At 39.6% G+C, this 24,794-nt stretch overlaps 1 protein-coding gene across 2 annotated transcripts in view; it reads left to right on the plus strand.

The window, feature by feature from the left end:
• The window catches only part of LOC127966893 (PHD finger protein 24-like), a 42,585-nt gene that overhangs the window by 12,223 nt on the left and 5,568 nt on the right, over nucleotides 1-24,794 (plus strand). The window contains exons 3-8 of one of the 2 annotated variants that reach the window (XM_052568235.1): nucleotides 5,279-5,464; nucleotides 13,191-13,269; nucleotides 13,451-13,653; nucleotides 14,280-14,446; nucleotides 16,006-16,041; nucleotides 16,966-17,055. In XM_052568235.1, coding sequence (XP_052424195.1) covers nucleotides 5,279-5,464; nucleotides 13,191-13,269; nucleotides 13,451-13,653; nucleotides 14,280-14,446; nucleotides 16,006-16,041; nucleotides 16,966-17,055 — 761 coding nt within the window. The remainder of the gene's footprint in view (nucleotides 1-5,278; nucleotides 5,465-13,190; nucleotides 13,270-13,450; nucleotides 13,654-14,279; nucleotides 14,447-16,005; nucleotides 16,042-16,965; nucleotides 17,056-24,794) is intronic. The other variant, XM_052568236.1, reaches the window with a different exon arrangement.

The following is a 24,794-nucleotide window of genomic DNA, read 5'->3' on the forward strand; positions in this document are numbered from 1 at the left end:
AATGAAATAAACATTATAATTAAATGTTTGTCTCGTTGCTTCGGCCGGACAGGGCACAGTATGTTAAGTGGCATAACATTTCAGTCACATGATAGATAGATTGGATAGCTGGTCAATCAGAGCACACTTTGCTTTTCAGAACGATGAACTTTGTAAAAATCAACACGTTTCAGAAGGCGAGGAGAGGAGTACCTGTAGAGGAGAAACAATAATGTGTTTTTTTAACCTTAAACCGCTTAAACATTTCATTACACCAAATACACAAAATAATGTTCTTTTTAGCAACGTCATATGACCCATTTTGCAGACACTTTTGTCCAAAGCGACATTCAATTTACAGTGCATACAGTGACATTATATATTTAAGAAAAACAATGTAAAAGCCAATGTAATTCTAAATGTTATGTTGTTAAATGTGTTGATGTTAAATAAATACATCAACGTCATTTTTTTTCTACAAGCAAGTTTACTTTTTATGTTGTTTTTTTTTACACAGTATTTATCATTACCTGATATGAAAACTTGTTTTTACTCTCTCTGTTTTCAGAGCTTTTTGTGGAATCAATTCCAAGATGTCAGCAAAGCAGAGAAGAGACGGAGGATCAACGCACCTGTCTGCACCCTATTAAGAAGACTCCTGGGTTTTGAGTTGATGGGCTAGTATTGATGCCCACCCACACCCCACAGCTTCCCCAGTTCAAGACTGGTTGGGACCTTTTGTTATTTATTACCATGTTCCCCCTGATGATAGACTGTCTGGAAGTGAGCTAGATTCTTCAGTGAAACTGTAATTTTGTTTGTATGAAAAAAAAAGATAAAATACATTTGTAATATGTGATGTTGCATAGTGTGTTAATAATAAAAAATAATAAAAAGTTGCCATTGTTTTGGTTTTAATTTTGGAAGATGGAAAATTGCAGTATTTTATTATATTTAGAAATTACAATATTGTAATTGTCTCCTGTAAAATTACAGGAAATTCCTGGCAACTGAGTTGCAGTAAATATACAGTAAATTTAAATAAATTACAGCATTTTACTGTAATAATGCTACTTTAATCACAGTAGCACTGCTGTAAAAATACAGGACTCTATTGTATTAAAAAAACAATATATTACCTGTATATTACTTGCTGTAAATTCACGGCAATTAGTTGCCAGGAATTTCCTGTAAAATTACAATAAATTTTTAACAGTGCATACATTAGACAAGTGGGTTAGATAATTATATAAACTTGTATATAATGGTAATAAACAGCATAATTTAAAATATTATATTTATATTATTATAAATTGTATTTTTATTTTGTTAATTTGTTTGTTTTTTATTAAATAGACAATTTTTTAAAAATGTATTGCATATTAACCTTTATATCCCTTTAACCATACATTGGACAAGCAGTTTGGACAATGATTTAAAATAGATTTTTATAATGGTAATTCACAGCATCATTTATTATTATAATTCAATTTAAATGTATTTATTGTTTTAATTAAATAAAAAGTATATTAAACTAATAGGCATAAACATTTTTTGGGGGTGTTGCTGTATATTAATATACCAGGCCTAAAAAATAGATATTAGAACAACAATCATAGAGTCCACGCTTCTAGATCCAAAAATCCCATATAACTGCATGAGATTGAAGAACTCACCTAAAACATATAGAAACTAGTCTGTCTTTCCTTCTAGCTGAAATTAGAGGGGTGCTGTCGGAGGTTTTCCTTTCATTCGGAGCTGAAACCCACTCTGTGACGCACATACTGTATGTGAGAAAATGTCAAGACTGTGAGTAAGGGAAGCTGATCCCAGCTCAGCCTAAATGGCAGCTCAGGTTTGTTGACAGTGCGTGGGCAGTGGGTATAGGCTGTGCTGGAAAAACCTGGCTGGGTGAGCTGCGCTGACGTCTGGGATCAGTCCGAAATTAATTGGGGTCACTGAAGCTTGTGGTGACGGGGCCAGGCCTCACAGCGAGCCGGAGAAGAGCCACTCCACACAACTCCACTTCAACAGAACGCTTTTGTTTACCTGCACTCTCTCCCTCAGCAGAAATAAAAGACATAAGAGCAGGCTGAATGAGATGCAATTTGGCTTGTCTTTCTGAGTTATGTCTAGATGCATTTGCAGATGTTAAAATATGGTTCAGGAAAATGAATAAACAAACAGGCAGTTCTGAGATGAATGTAAAATTGAACAGCTGGTGAATATAAATGTAAGAAAGAAAGAAAAACTTTGCATTTGCTTTGGCAAAGGGGAATAAACTTTGTCTTACATATTCTTAGCAGAAAAAAAGTTATTTTTTTTTATCATGCATCAAGGGTAAAGAACTACTACTACTTAGCATCAGATTATTTGATTTGAGGAAGAAATGGATCAGAAATGTTTGAGTTTATAGTCAAATTTCTAATGTTTGGTTGCAGGCTTTGGCATTTTGGCAAATTTTTTTGTCAGAAGAGAAATCAGAGAGGTAGGACTGTAACACTTTAAATTGTGCTCACTGGTACACTGAAATGAGTGAAATGAACTTGTAATTTATTCAAAATGCTTTTTGTAAATGCAAGAGAATATTCATTTATTTATATATGAAGAGTTCAGATGCAAAAGCCTCTAAATGCCATCTGAAATTTTCATCAAAAATTAGGATTTTTTTCAGGCTCCTATATTTATGTTCAGTTATTTCACTTTAATAGCCTGGAAAAGGACCTGCACATTGCCATTAAAATAAAATGACTCAACCTAGGAGCTTGATAAAAATCCTAATTTTAGATGAAAATTTCAGCATCTGAAATATTCATATATATATATATATATATATATATATATATATATATATATATATACACACACACACACACACACACACACATATATATATATATATATATATATATATATATATAATTATTATTGCTGATTATTTCAATGAATGCAACATTGTTTTTATTAGTGTTAGTTAATTTTTGTGACAAAAATGTCTGCTCATTTAGAAACAGGCCGAACGGGATGAAGGTGCCGAAGAGTGTACAATAATAAAACATTAGGGTGGCTTTGTCAAGTAAAAATAATAAGACAATCCATATATTGCATATATTCCCATAAAATGCCAAAGTGCTATTTTTATCATCTACAGACAGTAGAGGTCCACTACCATTCCAGCAGTTAAATACCAATGGGTTGTACTGATTCATATTCTTTAAAGGCTCAGTGGCAAGGTGACGTTCTTTGGCTCTTCTGATCGTCCCGCTTCTAAATACAGCACCGCTCTCCCCCGCGCTCATATCACAATCCTCACCCTCCTCAGAGACACATGTCACAATCTGAAGAGCAAAGACTGAGTGTGTCTGGTGCCGACGCCAGAACAGGGTGAATTATTCATCTGTTATATCTGACAAGCATTGGATCCCTGCTTTCCTAGTGCCATGATCCACGATCCACGAAATGGTGTATAAAGCTCCTATCTAATACGCAAATTAACAAGTTACTTGAAGTTGACTAGGTAGCAGTGGTAAAACTAATTTTAATGTTTGGTTTCACATTGTAATATTTAGTTGTGATTGTACCTTTCTAGCAGTATAGTGCTGTAACTGGCCGTGAGTCATCACATCTCTCAAATCATCCCAAATCCTCTGGAGACGCTGGGGTCTGCACCAAAAGTCCTTGAAAATGATTTAAACTTTGAACTACAGTTTTGTCTCTGCACGTTTCCAAGGTTTTAAAATGTCTGACCTTGAGTTGCATTAATGTGACAGGTTGTCAATAATTATGTCTGTGTCTATTGGGCGATGCCGCAGAGAGGAAGAACAGCATGAAATGAGATGAGCTCATTAGACAGTAGACTCCAGCAGGGATTGACCATGTTTGTTAAACACTCATTACCTGTTGGAAAGGTAACTGAGTAAAAAGACGCAATGCTAGTAACCTATGAACATTTTAGTAGTGTTTTTGCAAATTGTGTAAACAAACTACTGTACGTTGTCCTAGCTAAGCTAACTTCCTAACTTCTTTCAGTTGTAGCATTAAAACTTGCTAAAAATTACTTTAGTTACTTAAGTATTATTTATATACTATTATAGTATTCATTAATATTTTTAGTTAGCTTTTATTTTTATATTTTTAGTTTTTATTTATATTTAGTTTACATTCTAGTTTGTTATGTGATGTTCTCATTTAGTTTTTTTTATATTTAGATTAAATTTTTGTTCAGTTTTTGGTTTTAGTGATTTTATTTCTTTAACTTAAATTTGTTTTATTTCAGTTAGTTGCGAAGGCAATTTAATTTAATTTAATTTAATTTTTGTTACCTGTTTTTCAATTTCTGTTAAAAATGTTTTTTCCATCTAATTATTATTATTATTTTTTAATTTATTCCATTTTAGTCATCAATTTGACTTCCATTTAAACATTTTAATGTTCTTTTACCCATCTAATTTTTTTATTCTATTTAAATAAATTTCAACACCAACAACAACAAACAAGTCATCAATTTGTCTTCCCCCTTAAAACATTTCATTTTATTTTAACAACAAAACAAGTCATCAATTTGACTTGTCCTGTGGCATCATCTTTCTAGGACTGAGATATTTGATAAAATCATTGCTGTACATTAATGTTTATTAATCATGGTGTTTTTTATTTTTATTTGCTGTAAATTCATTTTAAACGTTGTGCTGCTGCCACTTTAAATTAAATTGTTAATACATTCACAAACCCTAGTGTTTTTGTGCTGTAGAGTTTATCTTTATCAAAATAGTCATATATTTCAAAATATATCTTTAATGTAGCATACCTTTTGTTAATAGATTGTGTCTAACAGTTCAAAAAAAGAAAGTGAATGAATGAATACATACATTATATGCCTGCATGCAGAAAGGGAGATGTCTATACCATCAATACAGTGTGATTCTCTCACAGTTTAGTATTTATAAAACTTTAAACAAATTTCCCTTGTGCGATCATCAAAACCTTTTTTGAGCTGCATTCATCAAAGCAGCATGACATCAACATATCATGACATGAAAGTAAACCACATGCAGATTCAGCTGCACCATAGGAGACTTTAAATGAGCAGGGAATGTCAAGTGAGATTATTTCTATATTCGGTGACCTTTAATGGAAAGCAGCGAGTGGAGGGAGCTATAGAAGTTTGAGTCACCACACTTCCTGTCGTGTGATTATGCATTTTCAGTGTGCTGTATGGCCTTTTTCAGTGAATCAATAAGAGTCTTGTTGCTAAGTTAGGATGATTTATCTTTGTTGTCTCCAATTAATCTGCGATCAGCCCATCAACGATGAGATGTGCGAGGTGTGTGAGGTTTGGACGGCAGACGATCTGTTCCCCTGCCGGATGTGCACGCGGGTCTTCCACGACGGCTGTCTGCGGGAGATGGGTTACCTGAGCACTGAAGCCCTGCAGGAGATGAGAGAGACGGCCCACACCACCAGCGGCTGGAGCTGCTATTACTGCGTGAGTTCCCTCTTTGATGAATACATGCACACACTATCACACACAGACATATTTACAAGCACATTTCTAGTCCCTGGCTGTGTGCAGTTGTTTCCTAGCTATTACAGTAAATGTCTTTCAGTCTGCAGCAAGAATCCGTTCTGCAGAAATGAGCCGCTTATTTATATTTATCTGTGCGGCTGTCTTAAAGGAACAGTTTACTCCGAAATTACAATGAGCTGATTGTCACAGATGTAGTCACCATAAACTGCCATTGTACGGAGAATCATGAAAGAATTATGAAAATTCTTCTGAAACTTTTCAATGTGTCGTTGAACAAAAACGACGGTTTTGAACTATATGAGGGTCAATTAAAAATGACAGAATGTTGACTTTTGGTGGAATTATATTAATTTCAATATCATTAGCTGTTTTTCATTCCTGCCAGTGTGAAGCAATGAGTTATTTCTGTACTATTACATGTTCACAAAGACTGATTAAATTATTATAAATGCTTACTTGATTGCTTATACTTTATTTTTATTGTCTTCAGACATGATACTGTAACTTTGCAACTACATGTCAACTAATTCTCATTAACTTGCAAACTACATGTCTACTAACACTCAGAGTAGACTTTAGTAGGTTTAGGTTTAGTAGAATAAGTTGACATAAAAGTTCCTCATAGTCAGTATGTTGTGGAGCCATCAAAAAAAGTGTGTTTTCGACTGATACTCTAATGACTGAAAACAAAAATAAAGACTTTTATTATACAGTACGTGTACTAACATGTACTTATATTGTACTTACAGTGTATTTATCTAAGAAAGTTCTGGTAATACAAGGTAGCTACCTGGGGTAGGGTTAGGTTTAAGGGTTAGTACCTAGTTATTACAGTTATTACAGTTATTGTAATTACTATAATAAGTACATAGTATGTACATGGGGAACAGGACTGTAAAATAACATTTCTTCTCTTCCTGCAAGCTTTTTGTGAGCAAAAAAGGTAATTTTTCAATGTGTATGAAAGCACAGCTCACACAGAAAATTAGTGTGACCAACTTGAACCCGTTGTGGAATCTGCAAGGGGAAATGATTTAGCCCAATGAAAAATTCTGTATCACATGAGCCACTTTTCCACCGTTGACCCAAACTCTTTTTTAAATCATGCCACCGATCCAATTTTCCACTGCTGGGCTGATAACAGAGCTTGCCATACAAATACATCAGTCATTGCCTCTCAGAATAAACATGCAGTGCCAAACCAAACTCAAGACGAAACATAACTTCCCATTCTTGCAGTTCTTAGAATGGCTCACCCAACCGTGGAAAAGTGGCTCTGAATTCCTGTTGAAATAAATGAATTTGGCATACAAAAAAATCATCTAATGCCCCGCCTATAAATACAAGTTGTTTCAGAGACACAATAAGACCAAAGACATTTATTAACTAAATATTTCCAAGTTTGTCTCTTCCTTTTATATCCCTATCCAGCAAAAAGGTGCTGACAGAGTGCTCACATATATAGACCACCTGTTGACTAGCTTATATCCACAGATCCTTACCCCGTAACGCTCCTCTCAAAGGTCAGCATCAAGATGAGCGTGTCAAGATGAGTGTGTTACGCTAGAGAGTCTGGGCTCTGTTCAAAGTGCTCTTTCTCCCAGCGTCAGAGAAGTCTGGCACTAAAATTACAGAGTGGGCTGTCAAAGCACACAAGCATCCTTCAAAGTGAAGTAGAGCGCTTATCTCAGTCGTGCAGGCTGCTGATGCTTAAATCATTTGTTGAGAGTGTAAGACATTTTCGAGGCTCCTGCTGCCACACTCACTCCAGATGCACTCGCTGGTTTCCAGCTAGACTCACACCCTCAAATGGGTGGCATCCCATGCTGCATTGCAAACATTAACAGCTGTGGACACATCCCTCGAAACAATATGTGAAGTGCCGGGTTGTTGCTGAAATGTCTGGCGCGTATTTCCTTGGAGGGCTAATTCACAGCTTATGTGTCTAATTTTCTCACTCTGCCCTCGCTACAACCTAATCCACATGTGTGCGTAAGCTTGAGTATGTCGAGGACTAGAGATGTTCAGACGGGGTCTTACAATATTGCTTTCAAGGGACACTGAGGTTTTGTTTCATGTAATACCATTTAATATCTTCAAGTGTATTTCAGTGCATTGTGACAGACTAAGGCTTAATGGGAAATTATAGCGGCGTGGAGAACTGTAAGCATGAAATTTAGCATCAGTAAGTGTTAGTGAGAAGACCATGGTGGAAAATTAATTAAGAGTCCCGGCCAGGTTGTCAAACTGATTTTGGCACTTGGCGTCAAATGCGGGCTTCGCCATTCAATAGAATCAGCACTGTGATTAGCCATGTGACAGATTGGATAATAACAGCCCTTACTGGTCCAAACACAACAATAAAAGAGCTCAAACTGATATGACATGCACCTGGTGTGGAGATATGCTCATAAAGATGATGTCATGGATGATGGGGAACGTTAACAATGAAAATTGTGAGCTGAAGCAAAATAGATACAGCCAATAGGGATACGCTTTGTATTGTTTTGCTAAATAGCTATCTAGCTGTACTATTTGTGTGAACATAATTAGGTGATTTTCTCCCCGTCTTGTTCTGACATCTTTCAAGGTTTGTGGTTTGAAAATGTCACCCAGCAGTGAAGCATTGTGCAGAAACTGCGGTGTTGCTTTCTCTAGCTTGTCCAACTGTGCTTGTGTTCTTTACGCTGCTTTCATCTTCGGGATGTCCTGTGAAATTCAGATCTCTTGGAGTTTCAGCGAACATGAAGGCTTAAAGGGATAGTCTACCCAAAATAGAAAGTTCTGTCATCATTTAGTCATCCTCGTGATGTTCCAAACCCATAAGATACAAAATGAGAAGACTAGTAAAATGTTGAGACCCAAAACATATTTATATGACAGCTTCTAGCTACACAAGCTTGAACTCATTTTCTTGTTTGGTTTTGAAATGTGTGTGCATTCTCAAACTTGCCACAAACTGTCGCCTTCTATCCACCTTGTTTTGCAATGAAGAAGAAGGCTGTATTCCGTAAATTCGTCGTGGAAGTCCCCCTGCTGTCACTTTTATCTGTTTAAACTCTTTCTTCGATAAGCACGATGACATATTTAAACAGTTTTTTTAAATAAATAAATAAATAAATATATATATATATATATTAGGGCTGTCAAAAATAGCGCGTTAACGACGTTAATTAGTTGTTTGTCGTTAATTACATCAAATTTTTTAACGCATTTCACGCATGCCCAGTGTGACAAATTATTCAGGTCAGGAAAGTCTCGTCGATCTCTGAATTCTCAAGATAGTAAAAAACAGCGGCGAGCGCCCGACGAAAACACAGAAGAAGCTTAAGGCTTTACCCCAGTTACTCTCAAATACATTCATGCCAAGCTCGATAAACTGAGACGACTTTGGTAGTTGATACGCTGGAGCTTCTTCCTGTTATAGCGTCCTGTGTTTCACAATGCCCATGCGCAGAACGCCTACATGCAATGCAGCGAAAATTACAGCTGTTTGGATAAGCATATGCATTTTTACTTGGTTTTACTGGCACTTGAAGCCTTCAGAACGTGAAAATATCAATCCTGAAGTATTGTGGCAGAGCAAATGAACACCTCCCTAAAACAAGAGTGCCCAGAGTGCAGAGGGCGCATGTTTGTGTTTCTGAGTTCATTCTTTTGAGTTTCTCTATGCATAATTTCATAGATATGTGGCTATATTTAACCACTGGTTCACCTAAAACTCTTACACTATCTGTAGTTAAATGGCATGGTTTGATATAGTGCTGAGGTAAATTTGATCTAAGTAAATGTTAAACTTTTGAAATTCAGAAAAAAAGAACCACATATTGATGAATCAATACATGAAAATTATATATCTGTGTCCTGTTATTTATCTTTTGGTATGCATTTCAGAAAGAAAAATGGTTAGGATTCAGGTGTAATTGCATATAGCGATTAATCCTGATTAATTCATATATATATATATATTGTTTTTTCTATATGTCGTAATATGCTTAAATGTAATTCTACACCATTACCTCATTTAGTATACATGGATATGCAAATTAGGCCCCACCTCCACACAATCATATCAGCTCCTGATGTACTTTCACTCATTTGACATATGTAGTAAATGCCACACAATGGCAAGTGGCAATATTGGTTGAATTAATACTGGAAAGTGAATCCGTGAGTGAATTTATTGAAATCCTGAATTTAGAAAGGATGTTTTTGAGATTGAGTTGAGTTTTTATCTTTGGTACACCACATTTGGTGAATTTTTACAGTCAAAATCTAGTTATTTTAATAGAAATTTAAGCATCTGGGAAGGTCACTTAAAGGTCCCGTTTTACGTGCTTTTTTGAAGCTTTGATTGTGTTTACAATGTGCAATATAACATGTGTTCATGTTTCGCGTGTAAAAAACTGCTGTATACTGCTGTTTTCACTGTCACAAAAACGGGCTGAGGACTTACGTGTTCTATGAAAGTTGTCCTCAGCAAGCTGTCCTCAGCAAAATGAGCTGCACATAGTTTTACATGTGCATTATAATTTTCGGGAACCGAGTTAAACATAAATTGTAACCATTAATCTCTAAGTACAGCGTCCCTGGGAAGCCCAAACAAAGATGATTGGACTCAGAGATGAAAAAAAAACAGCGTTTCAACGACATGGCGACAAACACAAACAGCTGTTCCTTCTTCTCCGTCGGAGCGCAACAAGGCCACGCCCCCTGTTTGTGAATTCATGTGGGCGGTGGTTAGTCAAAAAACTGTTTTAGTGACGTTATTACTGCAGGAACTAGAGGGCTGTAGTCCAAATGGGTCATTTTTTGTAGGCGAATTCTGTTAAATCAAATATCTCGCTTGGCATTGAACCTTGAACTTTAGCATTTTACAGATATTATTTATACTCTAACAACAACATTACACACTAACTAAAGTTTGAAACATGGAATCACGAAGAAGGGGACCTTTAAGGGTTAAAGATTTGCCATTGGATCACATTAAAACGGTTATTTTGCATATAATAGATTGTTCAACAATACTTTGCACACTCATTCAACTGTATTTATTACCACTGTTCTCACGTTCCTGCTATTCATAATGCATATATAATCCTTCATTGCTCTGTTCATAATGTACATACAATATCTACATTGCATTCATATTTATACTCTGTATATACTCTGCTCAATACTGTATATAGCAACTCCACTGTACATTCTGTATATCATAGCTTTACTTACTCTGCACTTTTATGTATATAAAACACAATATTCTTGCACTTCTGGTTAGATGCTAACTGCATTTCATTAGCTCTGTACTTGTACTCTGCATAATGACAATAAAGTTGAATCTAATCTAATCTAATCTAATCTAAAAGATAATGCAAATTTGCAGCGTTTGCGGTTTGGATTTGCTACATATAGCACTTCTCCACTGGCAATAGACAATGGACAATTTTTTTTGTGTGTGAAATTTTTGCAGGAATTTTGATATTGTGAAGTTAATATGAAAGTGCACACAACCCGACTGTCAACATCTGATTTAATGTCAATATTTTTTCATCCAACAGGGCAAGGTTTTGTTATTTAGCATGGTCGGTTTGCCCTAGCTTGTAGATGTTATAACTGCACTATTTAGTGGACAAAAAGCATGTATGGCCATTTAAAAGTGTACTGGAATCACTGCAAGCAGCATATGAGTCTGAAATGTTTCATTTTTATTTCATGACTTGGGACTGGACATTGTTGTGGTGCCATCAGCAAATCTGCATTGACATGATGTAATTTTCCTGTGGCTACATAGTCACATGGTGTTTACTGGCCATAACCGTGCACCCGGGAGCAAAGAAAGCAGATTTCAAATCACATCCTTCTAACGCATCAGACTCAGAGAAACTTGCAGTGAGATGTGAAGGCCAGACGCGTCTGTGTACCTGCAGAGACCACAATCAATCCCACCTCTCGCTAAGCATTGTTTATAACATCTGTTCCTCATTTTGGGGTCTCTGACCGATGTCTGTTGAGAATGGCTTGTGGATAACATGACACACATGAAATCCAATCTCATTTCAATGATCATCCTGACAAGGGGAGTGTATCCCACATTCACTGCTGACAGGAAATGAGGTACCTCTGAAACGAAGGCTACCCTTCCCATCTGCTCTAGTGCCATTGTTCAGATGAGTTCTCCTCAGGCTGGGGAAAGCTGATTGAAAATACAGCTACTCTCAATGCTACTGGGCTCTGACAGCGCTCTTTCGAAGGCAGAGCTCGAGCCAGGAAAGAAATCTCGTTCTGAATTTGATATAAAAGGACAAGCTGTCATTTGATCAGTGAGAGCTCCTTCCTGCTCCTCTTACACCTCAAACTCATTAGGTTTCCTTAAAAGCAGACTAGTCAGGTCGTTCATTACCCTTGGTTTAGAGATTGTTCGTCATTTTAGAAAGATAAAGGGGGGAGACTGAAACACCTGCCGCTGGAGATAATGAATGTAATGTGTTTTTAAGGCTCAGTCTGAAGGACCCTGAGGCTCTGTGCAGGATGTTTTTCTCATGAAGCCTTTTCTTTACAATCTTTTTACTAGGGTTGTCATCTGAATGTGTTCATTTAGAAAAATCATCAAGAAATAGACCACATTTTGTAATATCCATTCCATGATTTATTAATCTGTGTAATAAAAAAAAAAAAAAAAAAAAAAATATATATATGTATATATATATATATATATATATATATATATATATATATATATATATATATATATATATATATATATATATATATATATATATATATATATATTATTATTATTATTATTGAGGGCTTTTCTCTGCAAATATCGATGTGATTGGGAATGGGATTATTAATCAGTAAATATTGTGAAGAGTAGTGACTGAAAACTTTGATCAGTAGACTTTATTTAAATGAACATTAACATTTTAGAGACGTGTTAAGGTTGAACAGTTTGTAGCTTAAATGATATGTTTTGATGCTGGACAATAGTGATCTGTGATTTTATTTGTTTATGTTGAATATTAAAGGTTATTAAAATCTAACGGGGGATTATTGTTATAAATATATAAATATTTTGAAATAAAAAGTTCAAGTCAGACCTGTGTGATAAAGTGACCCTCTCCCCAAAGTGAATTGGGGCAGAAGGAACCCAGTGGCATGTTGTTATTTTTTTTATAATTCCATGGGTAAGATGTACATTTATAATCATCTTTGTTACTTATATTAACCTGTAGGCCAAATTTTGCATAATCAATCGATCGGAATTAAAAGTCTATTTCTATTTGTGATTCTTCAATTTAAAATTTAGGCATGCATATAAGTATATATCAAAAAGTGTTATAAAAGTAGCCTATATAATTCAAAAGTGTTTCTCTTCAAATATATTATTCAATTTATTTATTTAATCTGAATCCACTGAGAAAATGAACAAACAAACATATAAATACAGGTCACAGAAGTCAGCTGGGATAGGCAGATGGCTTCATACCTTTTCATGATTTAGTTCATTATCCTGTTTATTCTAAACAATGCATCTTACTGTATTAGTACTAATATTAAAAATGAATTTCTAGTTGTTTCAATAGTTAATCCACAAGCACGGAAGCAGTATAATTGACTATTCTCTTTAAAGTGTAGTGTCTGTTCAACCAGAACTGAAAGACTCTTCCTCTTCCTCCCTCAGGATAATGTGAACCTGCTGCTTACTGAAGAAGAGATGTACAGTCTGATGGAAACCTTTAAACAGTGCAAGATCATTCCAGGTGTTTCTCTCAGTCCCATTTTAACATCCTCCAGATTCTGGTTTAAATATGTCTTTGTGCAGTAAATTAAGGAAGCTAATTAAAGGTTTACTAATTTGTCACGTCAGTACTGTAATTAAGCCTGACCTGTTTCCATTGATTGATGATGCAGTAAGTCTCCTCTCACCTACTTTCTGCTCAGAGTCGTGCCTGGTGTCAGATGAACTCCTGCAGTACAGGCACTTTGTGACCAAGCAGCTCTTTGAAAGAAACTTGACGGATGAGGAGGAAGAAGAGGTTCTGGCCCAGTTTGCAGCGCTGGATCCTGACAAGAAGGGTCAGATTGAGTGGTCGGACTTCCTCTATCACGAGTCACTTTCAGTGCTGCAGAAGTTCCGGACTGAGGTAATGTGCGACATGGACATATTTAGCTTGTTTGTGTTTTTGGTAAAAGCGCAATGACCACTTATAAAGGCATTTGATGTTTTATGACAGTACACACTAAACTCAAACTGTGTGCACATTTACAGACTTTACACAAAAAATTGTGCAACAATTACTAGATTGTTCTCATCCCTAACTGATGAGATTGAAATACAAATATTTTGTAACGTTCTAAATGTCTGTACTGTCACTTTTGATCAGTTTTATGCATCCTTGCTGAATAAAAGTAATTTATATACTTTATCATTTATTGACATTCACATTTATGAAAAGTATGAATACACAATCCTCCCATCAAGTAATATAACTCATTATCCCATTATCTTGGAGAACTGGCTGTTTATGTTTGCCAAAAAACACAGAAACTTTCACAATGCTCAATTATAATAAGCATTCAATCATTCAAACAAAAGCATTGTGAAAATTATTTCTTCTTTTTTCCCCCGACCAAAATAATGCTAAATTATGAAAAATTCAACCAAAAACATTGTGAAAAAAAAAACCTTTAAAAATGCCAAATTATAATGAATAATCAACCATTCATCTAAAAGCATTGCGTAAATTATTCTGTTGTTCCTCAAATCCAGAATTCTCTGGTGAGAATCCTCACAGCGAAGGAGAGGGATCGAGCACGGGCCGTATTTCAGAGTATAGACCAGGACAAAGATGGGATCATTACTGCCGGAGAAGCCAGAAAAGCCCAAACCTCCTGGTTCCACAAGATTAACAAAGAATCACAGTCCTGCAGTGTCAGGTGAGCTGAATATATGAGATTAGCATTGAGGCTAATCATAGTTAGCAGGACATTTCTGAACGATTCTATATCACAGCCACTTACATAATCAAAAATAATCTTCAGACACTTCAAACACTAGAAAATCATTTCAGGGACTTGTCCAATTTGCCTGGCCTCTGGGAGCAACAAATCAGATCAAGCTTGGCAGTTTTTATAGCCATGTCAAGCTGCCAATGCCTCCACATGCTGCTAGCCAATGCTAACCGCTATCACTTTATTAGCATTTATCCCCCATCTCTTCTCATGAATTATGGGCTACATTTGCATTCAGGAACTCAGGAGAGATTATGACTCATTTAAGCAGTGCGTTTGCTGACAGTTCTGACTCTGGGATTAATGCATAACTTAAATGAGCAGATATAACTGGTGGGGTAAGTCATCTGTGGAAGGGAAGAGGAAAGCTGCTCAATGACAGGCTAAAATCAGGGCTGTACTGACTTTGTCAAAGCACTCTCTGCCAGTCATATCATAATTCAAACCTCACTCTGAATGATTTGTGGGGTAAAATGAAGCCAGGTACCTTGAATGGATCATTTGTCCTTCTGAATCCTTCATTCCTCGAGCACCATCACCCAGAAAGAAATGACTTTAATATCTCAAATCTTTCTCCTAGACAGCAGTGAGGTTAAATGGGGACAATAAGTTAAATCTCTCATTTATAAACATATTTAATATTTCATTTGAACATTAACTTATGTTTATATATTGTTTTAAATATATATATTAAAATGTAATTTATTCCTTTGATGCAAAGATGTATTTTCAGCATCATTATTCCAGTATTTAGTGTCTCATGATCTTCAGAAATTGTTCTAATATGCCGATTTGCTGCTTAATAAATATTTATTATTATTATTATCAATTGTGAAAACAGCTGTGCTGCTTCAGATTTATGTTGAAAATATGATATTGTTTTATTTTGGATTCTTTAAAGAATTTTTTGAAATAGAAATGTTTTGTTAACATTATAAATAGTGCTGTCAAATTATTAATCATGATTAATCACATCCACAATAAAAGTTTATAAAATATTGTGTTTACACAATATATGTGTGTGTGTGTGTATTTATATATGTACATTATAAATATACACAGTGCACACACATATATATTAACACAAACTTTTATTTTGGATGCGATTAATCATTTAACAGCACTAATTATTTTTATCTTTACTGTCACTTTTTATTCAATTCAATGCAATTTAATTTCAAATTATTACACTACATAATTTTTATGTAATTTCTTTCAAAGAAATCTTACTCAACCCAAACCTTTTGTATATATATATATATATATATATATATATATATATATATATATATATATATATATATATATATATATATATATTTTTTTTTTTTTTTTTTAAACATATTTTGCTTGAGTTTTGATTGACTGACTTATCAACATATTTTTGTACAGTTTTTTTTGACATCATCCTCCATGCTATTGTTTTTTTTTTTACCAATCATCCCATCCTTTTCACCACCGCTGAATGTCCATTTGCCCTGCAGACTCATGGGATTGTGTTCCCCTTTGTTCAGTATGGGGTAAGTCACTCGATCTGCATGGGTCTCCCCTGGAAACATCTTACACCATTCCCTGCCATCATCATCATTAAACTCATTACACTCATTATCACTTCAGTTGCTAAATATTCCATAATGGAGGCCAAGGAATCAGTGGCTAAAAATATCAAAGCTAAATTGTTTTTTTTTTCTATTGTAATGGTCGTTCTCTCAGCCACTATGGCTGTATTAAATGAGATCTTGTCCTCCCATTATCAAGATCAAAAAGAGGGGCTTTTATTCTCCTCAGAGAAGCCCTTAAGGATATTTTTCATCAGATTTAAGGAGCACAGCAGGTTAAGTGAGCACCTGAGTGCGCGGGTGCATGGGGTTGTGGGTGTTTGTGTGTGTGTTTGGCGCGTTTATGGCATGACTAAGCTTGCATCCTAATTTACGCTCATTAAAATCAACTGAGTGCTTGAGATCAAAGCAGACAGTCATGACTGTGAACGGTCCCATTTCTGGACAAGATGTTTGGGTCACTGTTCAAGGTTCTGGTCACGGTTGTGCTCAGTTTTGCTTCACATGTCATTGAACTTAATTAGAGTTTAAGTTCTTGTTTCAAATGAATTTATTTCAGTCAATAAAGTTTGTCAGATCAATGTTTTTGAAACAACTGTATATGCAGTACAAAGTTTGTGGGCCATTCAGAATTGAATTGACAATGCATTTTGAATTCTAATTCAAGTCCTGAAAGCATGTTTCTGCTCATGAGTGAACTAGTTTTGTCTTGCCGGTGGTAGGGTATCATCTCTCTCTGGGCTCTGAGGTGTCATGAGAACAACAAATTAGAGTTTGAAAAACCAGAGACTGTAGAAGTGCCGCCTGCTGTGAGCTGTCCGGTAGTGTGTGTGTCTGTGTGAGAGAGACTGAATGTGTGTTTCAGCTTGTTTTCTTCATCTGCAGTATCAGCCATGTTGGTCCAATATCTGAGAGCAGTCCTGCCAGTTCCAGCAGCGAGAGAAGCAGAGATAAAGCTTTGGAGAATGACAACAGGTTGGTGTATGTGTGTGTATGTGTGTGTGTGTTTGCTTGTAAACTACAAATGTGTTGCACAGTCATACTAAAATGCTCCCATTAAAATCAGTTCCCATTATTATGGTTTTTAGATGATGGAGAATAAACTAGAATTACTAGTTTTTAAACAATCACTTGAATTAAGATTATAATAATTTAATTTTAAAGCACAGCATCCACAAGATCAGACTTTAGCACCCCTTTTAATTTGAGATAGTTGCGAAGTTAAATATGCCATTATCGGGTTAATCAGTAACAAGTAACTGTAATTTAAAGGGGGCGGGGTGAAATGCTCGTTTTCATTCAATACCCTGTTAATCTTGAGTACCTATAGACAGAGGTGGAAAGAGTACAAAAATATTCTACTCAAGTAAAAGTACCATTACATGAATGAAATTTTACTTAAGTACAAGTAATAGTACCAGTCCAAAAATCTACTCAAGTAAAAGTAAAAAGTAGCTTGTTTAAAATTTACTCAGAGTAAAAATTACTTAGTTACATTTTAACAGTGATGGGGAGGCAAAAATGGGACCAAGGATGTCAGACTCAGTTCCTGGAGGGCCACAGTCCTGCACAGTTTATAACCCTAATTAAACAAACGTACTCGGTTACTAACGTAACCTCGGTTCCCTGAAATACGGGAACGAGTACTGCGTCGAAGACGCATATGGGAAAAACCCCTTTTTTCTCCTGAACTGAAGCCTTATTCAATCACGCAGTGAAACTGCACAGCCATTGGATCGTGCAGTGCTATTAAAACAAACCAATGGCTTGGCAGCGGTGCTGCACGAACCTATGGCAGCGAAGCCCGCCAAAGCCCGCCAATATGGGCGGGGCATCTGGCTATATATTGCCCGCTTCGCCACAGGAATTCAGGTTACTTCGACTGAAGCGACGACTGAGTTGTGCAGCCTTTTTTAGCATGGCAAGGAACGCAGTACTCGTTCCCGTATTTCAGGGAACCGAGGTTACGTTAGTAACCGAGTACGTTCCCTTTCAATACTTCACTCGTACTGCGTCGAAGACGCATATGGGAACCCAGTTCAATCACGCCATGCTAAGAAGGGAGGACGACCAACGCAATCAAACTTGATTTGTTAAACCAAGATATGATAATAGCAACTAGGGGCAGAATAAGCTCAACGAGGTTACGTCTGGCCTAGCCTGATCATCCCGTGTTCGTATCGCCTCAGTAGCCAAGGGACCGAGTGCATACGAGTAGAGTTTGAGCCTTGGGCAAGAATGGCCAAGAGCATGCAAATGAGGAACAAGAAGGTGACCTTCACAGAGAAAGTACCCTAGCATGAAGCGCCGGGACGTCTAGATTGTAAAACCTAGCAAATGTGGACGGCGAGCTCCAGCCAGCCGCCTCACAAATTTCTGCGATAGTCACACCATTAGACCATGCCCAAGACGAGGATACTGCTCTCGTCGAATGGGCTCTTACTCCAATTGGGCTCTGCAGGCCCAAAGAAGAGTAGGCAAGCTGGATTGCATCAACAATCCACCTTGAAAGTCTTTGCTTAGAGACCGGTAACCCTCTGGTGTGGTTTCCAAAGCATATGAAGAGCTGTTCTGATCGTCTTATTGGCGCAGAACGCTCTATGTAGACTTTTAGAGCCCTCACTGGGCAAAGTAGATTCAGCCCTGGATCCTCCTCTGTGTTTTGTAACGCAGAGAGGGTGACCACTTGTGCTCTAAAAGGTGTGGAGAGCACCTTTGGCACATAGCCATGCCTCGGTTTCAGGACGACCCTCGAGTCGTTAGGCCCGAATTCTAGGCAATTAGGGCTTATCGAAAGTGCTTGCAAATCACCCACACGCTTAACAGACGCTAGTGCCAATAGCAGAGCGGTCTTTAGCGACAGGGCTTTAAGGCCTATGGACTGTAGCGGTTCAAAGGGGGCCCCCTTCAGGGCTCTCAGCACCGTGGGCAGGTCCCAAGAAGGGACGGTGGGAGGGCAAGGCGGATGAAGCCGTCTGGCACCTCTCATAAATCGGACGACTAAGTCGTTTCTGCCCACCGACTGGCCTGCTATAAGGGCGTGTGACGCCGCTATAGTTGCTACATAGACCTTGAGCGTGGAGGGGGATCGTCCCTTCTCCAAGAGCTCTTGCAAAAATGACAGTATCACTGATACGTCACAAGAGGTCGGGCTTTCACCATGGTCTGAACACCATGTGGAGAACACAGACCATTTGGAGGCATAGAGGCGTCGTGTAGACGGAGCTCTAGCCTGTGAAATTGTGTCTAGCACACGCTCAGGGAGTCGCGCGGACTCCCGTCGAGCGACCAAAGGTGCAGAGACCACTTCTCTGGGTATGGATGCCAAATCGTCCCGTCCGCCTGAGAAAGGAGGTCTCTTTAGTCGCTTCTTGACAGCATATCCGCGCCCTTGTTCAGCTTGCCCGGAAGATGCACTGCTCTCAGGGACCCCAAATTGCTTTGGGCCCATTCCAGCAGTCGCGACGTCAGTCTGAAGAGACGCGTCGATGACAGCCCACCTTGGTGATTTATATAAGAGACCACCGTCATGCTGTCCGATCTGACCAGCACGTGGTGGCTCTTTAGGTCTGACAGGAAGCTCTGGCAGGCTCGTTGAACTGCAATCATCTCGAGGCAGTTGATGTGAAGCCTGCTCTCCTCTTTCGACCATTGGCCGAAAGCGGGTTTCCCTTCGCACAGCGCGCCCCAACCCTTGTTGGACGCGTCTGTGGAGATCACTTTCCTTCTGCAAACCATACCAAGTGGAGCACCCCGTTCCATCCATTGCATGTCCCTCCAAGGGGTCAGGGCCGAAATACAGTCCTGACTCACCTTGATATTCAAGCGTCCGTGACGTCATGCATGAGGTGGAACACGTGGTTTCAGCCAATATTGGAGGGGGCGCATACGAAGCAGCCCGAGCTCCAGCACCGGCGATGCCGCCGCCATAAGACCCAGCAGCTTCTGGAATGTCTTTAGGGGTCGAGAAGCACCTATTTTGAAAGAGGCCGCAAGTCGCTGTAGAGCCGCAGCGCGCTCCTTCACCATTGTTGCCCTCATCGTCACGGAGTCTAACACTGTTCCCAGAAACGATATCTGTCGGCTGGGGGACAGTGAGCTCTTGACAAAGTTCACCCTGAGCCCCAGGCATTCCAGATGGCTGAGGAGCACAGTTCTGTAACCCAATGCCTCCCCCTCTGACTGAGCTAGAACTAGCCAGTCGTCGAGGTAATTGAGAATGCGGATGCCCTTCTGCCTGAGAGGGGAGAGAGCCGCATCCATGCACTTTGTGAACGTGCGAGGCGCCAGAGACAGCCCAAAGGGGAGGACCATGTATTGGTAAGCCACGCCCTCGAAGGCAAATCTCAAAAACGGCCTGTGACGGGGGGCTATCTGGATGTGAAAGTAAGCGTCTTTCAGATCCAGCGAAAAGAACCAATCCCCTGAGCGTATTTGCGAGAGGATTTGTTTCAATGTGATCATTCTGAAGCGCCGTCTCATGAGGGCACGGTTCAGATGTCTTAAATCGAGGATGGGGCGCAGCCCACCATCCTTCTTGGGAACCAGGAAGTAACGGCTGTAAAACCCTGAGTCGCGGTGTGCTGGGGGAACGATTTCTATAGCTCCCTTCACCAGCAGATTTTTCACTTCGGCACGAAGAACGTGAGCGTTCTCGTTGTGCACTGAAGTGGTGACCACCCCGTGAAAGCGTGGTGGCCGCCGTGCGAACTGAAGGGAATAGCCGTGTTTTATTACTCCCATGACCCAATCTGATACCCCGGGAATGGCTTGCCATTGTGAGGCCCGGATGGACAGAGGTTGTATTAACTCGAGTGATTGACCGCCGTGGGGGGACATAGCACTCGTGAGTGTTGTGTGAGGAAAACTGCTCTTTTTGTGAAGGAGTGTGTTTTTTATTTTTTGCACTATAACAGCGCTTTGCTGTCTGGGCGCTAACAAGGGCCCATTGTTTGCAGCAGGAACAACTTCGTCGACATCTGTAGATGGACGGCAGAACACACGGGGCAGTTTGGGGGGTGGTCCGGCTGTGGCGAGACTTAGCCCCCTCCTCTTTCTTTCCTGTTGATCAGGATGACGGCGGCGGCGCAGGGTCCAGCACTATCTTGGGCCGGGGTCCCATGCGCTTGGGATACTGATACCGTCTGGTGGCCGAGCGAGAACGGTGTCGAGGCTCGGGTTTCACCGGCTGGGCTGCGGTGGTAGCAGCTGGCGCTTGCTTAGGAGGCTGACGAATCGGCACCTGTTTGGGGCGACTGGCAGCAGATGAAGCGCGCTTCGGCAGGAAGTGTCGCATTGCCTGGGACGACTTCTGCGCCTCTGTGAAACGCTCGGCGAATCCCTCTATCGCCGGGCCAAAGAGGCCGCTGGGGGAGATCGGTGCGTCTAGGAACTGAAGGAAGACTTGAAGCACCGCCATAGAGTGGAGCGCCGCGGCTGCTTGCCCTGCCGATGAGTAGGCACGCCCGGCGAGCGCCGACGTCGTACGGCAGGGTTTGGATGGATGGTTGGCCTTGGCTTTCCATCCAATAGCTGCTGGCGGGCAGAGATGCACGGCCACAGACTCGCCCAGCGGCGGCAGCCGTTCGTATCCTCTTTCATCAGCGCCGTCAATTGAGGTGAGGGCGGATGAAGATGAAGTACGCAGGCGCGCTGAGTAGGGGGCGCGCCACGATTTAGTGAGCTCGTCGTGGACCTCCGGGAAGAACGGAGCAGTTCGCTGACGAGGGGCTTGCTGGCGCCCCGGCAGAAACCATTCATCCAGACGGCTACGGGCTGGTTCCTCTGGAGGAGACCAATCCAGACCCAGCTCATCCACTGCCCTGGAGAGAACGCGGATAAGCTCGGCGTCCATCCCGAGTTTCGAGCGGTTTGGTTCAGATGACATCGAGGGGGCGTGGTCCGGCGAGCCCGACAGCTCCTCAGCATCTGAAGCGGCTAGAGACATGCTGTCCTCTAGCAGTTCCTCCTCAGTCCCTCCAAACAAAACCAGATCACTCGCGGCAGCAGAGGGACACTGGTCTGGCTGTACAAAGAGGACTGGGGAATCCCCTCTGGGCGGAGAAAACGAGGCACGCGGGGGCTGAGCCGGCGTGAGCTCGCTTTCATCCTGCTGCTTTAATCCTCTGCCCCGCCTTTTCTTCCTCGCCGGCTCGCGGGAGGAAGAAAAAGGGAGGGCGCGAGGAGCGAGATCGCTCTCTGAAAAGAAAGCGATTCGCGAGCGCAGAGAGGCGATATTCATGTTCTCGCAATGAGAACATGAATTCCCCGCGAGTGCTGTGTCAGCGTGGGGTTTCCCCAAGCACGCGACACACTCGCTGTGCCCGTCATCAGCGTGCAGAGGGGCTCTGCACGAGCTGCAATGACGAGACGGCATTTGCAACAACGCCGTGGAAAAAGGCTCTTTTAGAGAAATTTGCTCTTTTCAATATATCTCACCGGATGGCCGCAGGGAAGCGATGAATCTGCGGTGGGGACCGGCAGTCGCGTTCCAGTGCGAGGCGTGTCAACGGCGAGCAGTTAAGCGGAGAAGAGCGGAGATATATAGCCAGATGCCCCGCCCATATTGGCGGGCTTTGGCGGGCTTCGCTGCCATAGGTTCGTGCAGCACCGCTGCCAAGCCATTGGTTTGTTTTAATAGCACTGCACGATCCAATGGCTGTGCAGTTTCACTGCGTGATTGAATAAGGCTTCAGTTCAGGAGAAAAAAGGGGTTTTTCCCATATGCGTCTTCGACGCAGTACGAGTGAAGTATTGAAAGGGAACCTGATCATTTAGGCTTATTTGAAAACTACATGATATGTGTGCTGGAGCAGGGTTAGAACTAAACTCTGCAGGGCTATATGGCCCTCCAGGAACTGAGTTTGACACGCTTGGCACAGGCCTATTAATCTCAAACTAGTTGTTTTTAATTAAAGAAATCAGTTATTTAGAATAATAAGACATTTGGGCTGTTACCAGGCAAATCAGTATCAACAAACTCATCTTTTCAATGCAGACGAAATGCAGAAGCTTCATCGGAAGTGGCATTTAGATGTATTTACACACTGTTTAGTGCAGGACAAGAATGCATTTAACCTGCAGTTACAAATGCATGAATAATGTTTTGATATACAAGACATAAAATGTTGAATACTCATTTGAAATGATAAGAAATAAATTTTTAAAAAAAAAATCAAAAGATACTTTAATTGTGAACTTAAAATGCCCAGTATGTGTCAGCAAGTCACTGTTAATAAGTGAGTCATTGCGATTGAACCGAATCATTTAAACAGTTGATTCATTCAGGAACTAAACAGTCATGTTGCTCAGAGATGCAAAACTGTGCTTTGGTGGCTATGTTTTTTGTTGTAAAAATAGAGCAAAAACAGGCAATATGGTATCTAAAACGCAAGTCTCTTAATTAACTTGTTTACTGACCTGTTGTAAAATATGTGTGTGTGTGTATATATATATATATATATATATATATATATATATATATATATATATATATAAAATCATGATGATTTTTGGAGGAAAAGACTGCATTCTTTGTGTGATTTTGATTTACTATATGAAAATTATATATGTAAATTTTCTGCCCCTATATCTTCAATTTTGTGATCAGTTTAAATGCATTTTAACAGACTAAATCACACAGTGAAAGAACGCACTGTAAATGCGCACGCACTTTGTTAAAACAACAATGATATTATAGCAGACGATATATCCCAGATAAATCGCACACTCCGCACCAGTCTTTTTGGCTAATTTGTGCAAAACCTCTTGCTAAAATGTCAAAGCTTCATTTTAACCATCAATGCAACGTTGCAATTATTTAGCTTACCTCTATATGCTTGTGAAGGGTTGATGTCGAGATTTTATAAGCTGCTAGTTTGGTCTCTCTAGGTAAGCACAGTTTACACTGCATAGAGCATAAATATGGCCAGGGGTTCACTTCATTTCCTTCGAGTTCAACTTCAGAATATGACTGGGTTTCGTTTTCAGCGGTGTCTGCACCACTAACGCCTGTTTTGTCCGTCTGCATCTTTCTTGTGATTTTAGCGCCAGTTTGTTCTCCTGCCCATTATTTAGTGACGTAGTTTCCAGGGAGCGAATTATTATTATTATTATTTTATTTATTTTTTTACCCAGTAATTAATGTGTTTTAAAATGTAGCGAAGTACAATACTTCAAACAAAATATACTTAAGTAAAAGTAAAATTACAGATTTTAAAAATTACTTTAAAAAAGTAGAAGTACACAAAAAAGCTACTCAATTACAGTAACGCGAGTAAATGTAATTCGTTACTTTCCACCTCTGCCTATAGAGTAGTACTGCATCCTTCATAACTCCAAAAAGTCTTTAGTTGTATTATATTCATAAGAGAAAGATAGTCTGTACTGATTTTTCCTGGAAAAACACGAGCCGCTGGAGGCGTGACGTGTGGGCGGAGCTAAAGAATCACGAGCGCCAGTAGGCTTTTGTGTTGAGAGCATGTGGAAGCTGTGACATTACCGTGAGGGAAAAACCATCATCCAAAACAAACCATGGCTTACAGTCAGATTCAGCGTATATTTATGATCCAGAATCAGATCCAGAGGCTGAAACTGAATGAGAGCAGCAGCAGCAACGACTCGCTCCAAGCGGGGCTCGAACCCGGGTCTCTGGCATGGGAGGGGACGCACTGACAAGGAGGCAGAGATATTTTAAGCAGTTTTACTCACCGCCT

Source organism: Carassius gibelio, chromosome B10 (assembly GCF_023724105.1).
Source record: "Carassius gibelio isolate Cgi1373 ecotype wild population from Czech Republic chromosome B10, carGib1.2-hapl.c, whole genome shotgun sequence".
NCBI lineage: Eukaryota > Metazoa > Chordata > Actinopteri > Cypriniformes > Cyprinidae > Carassius > Carassius gibelio.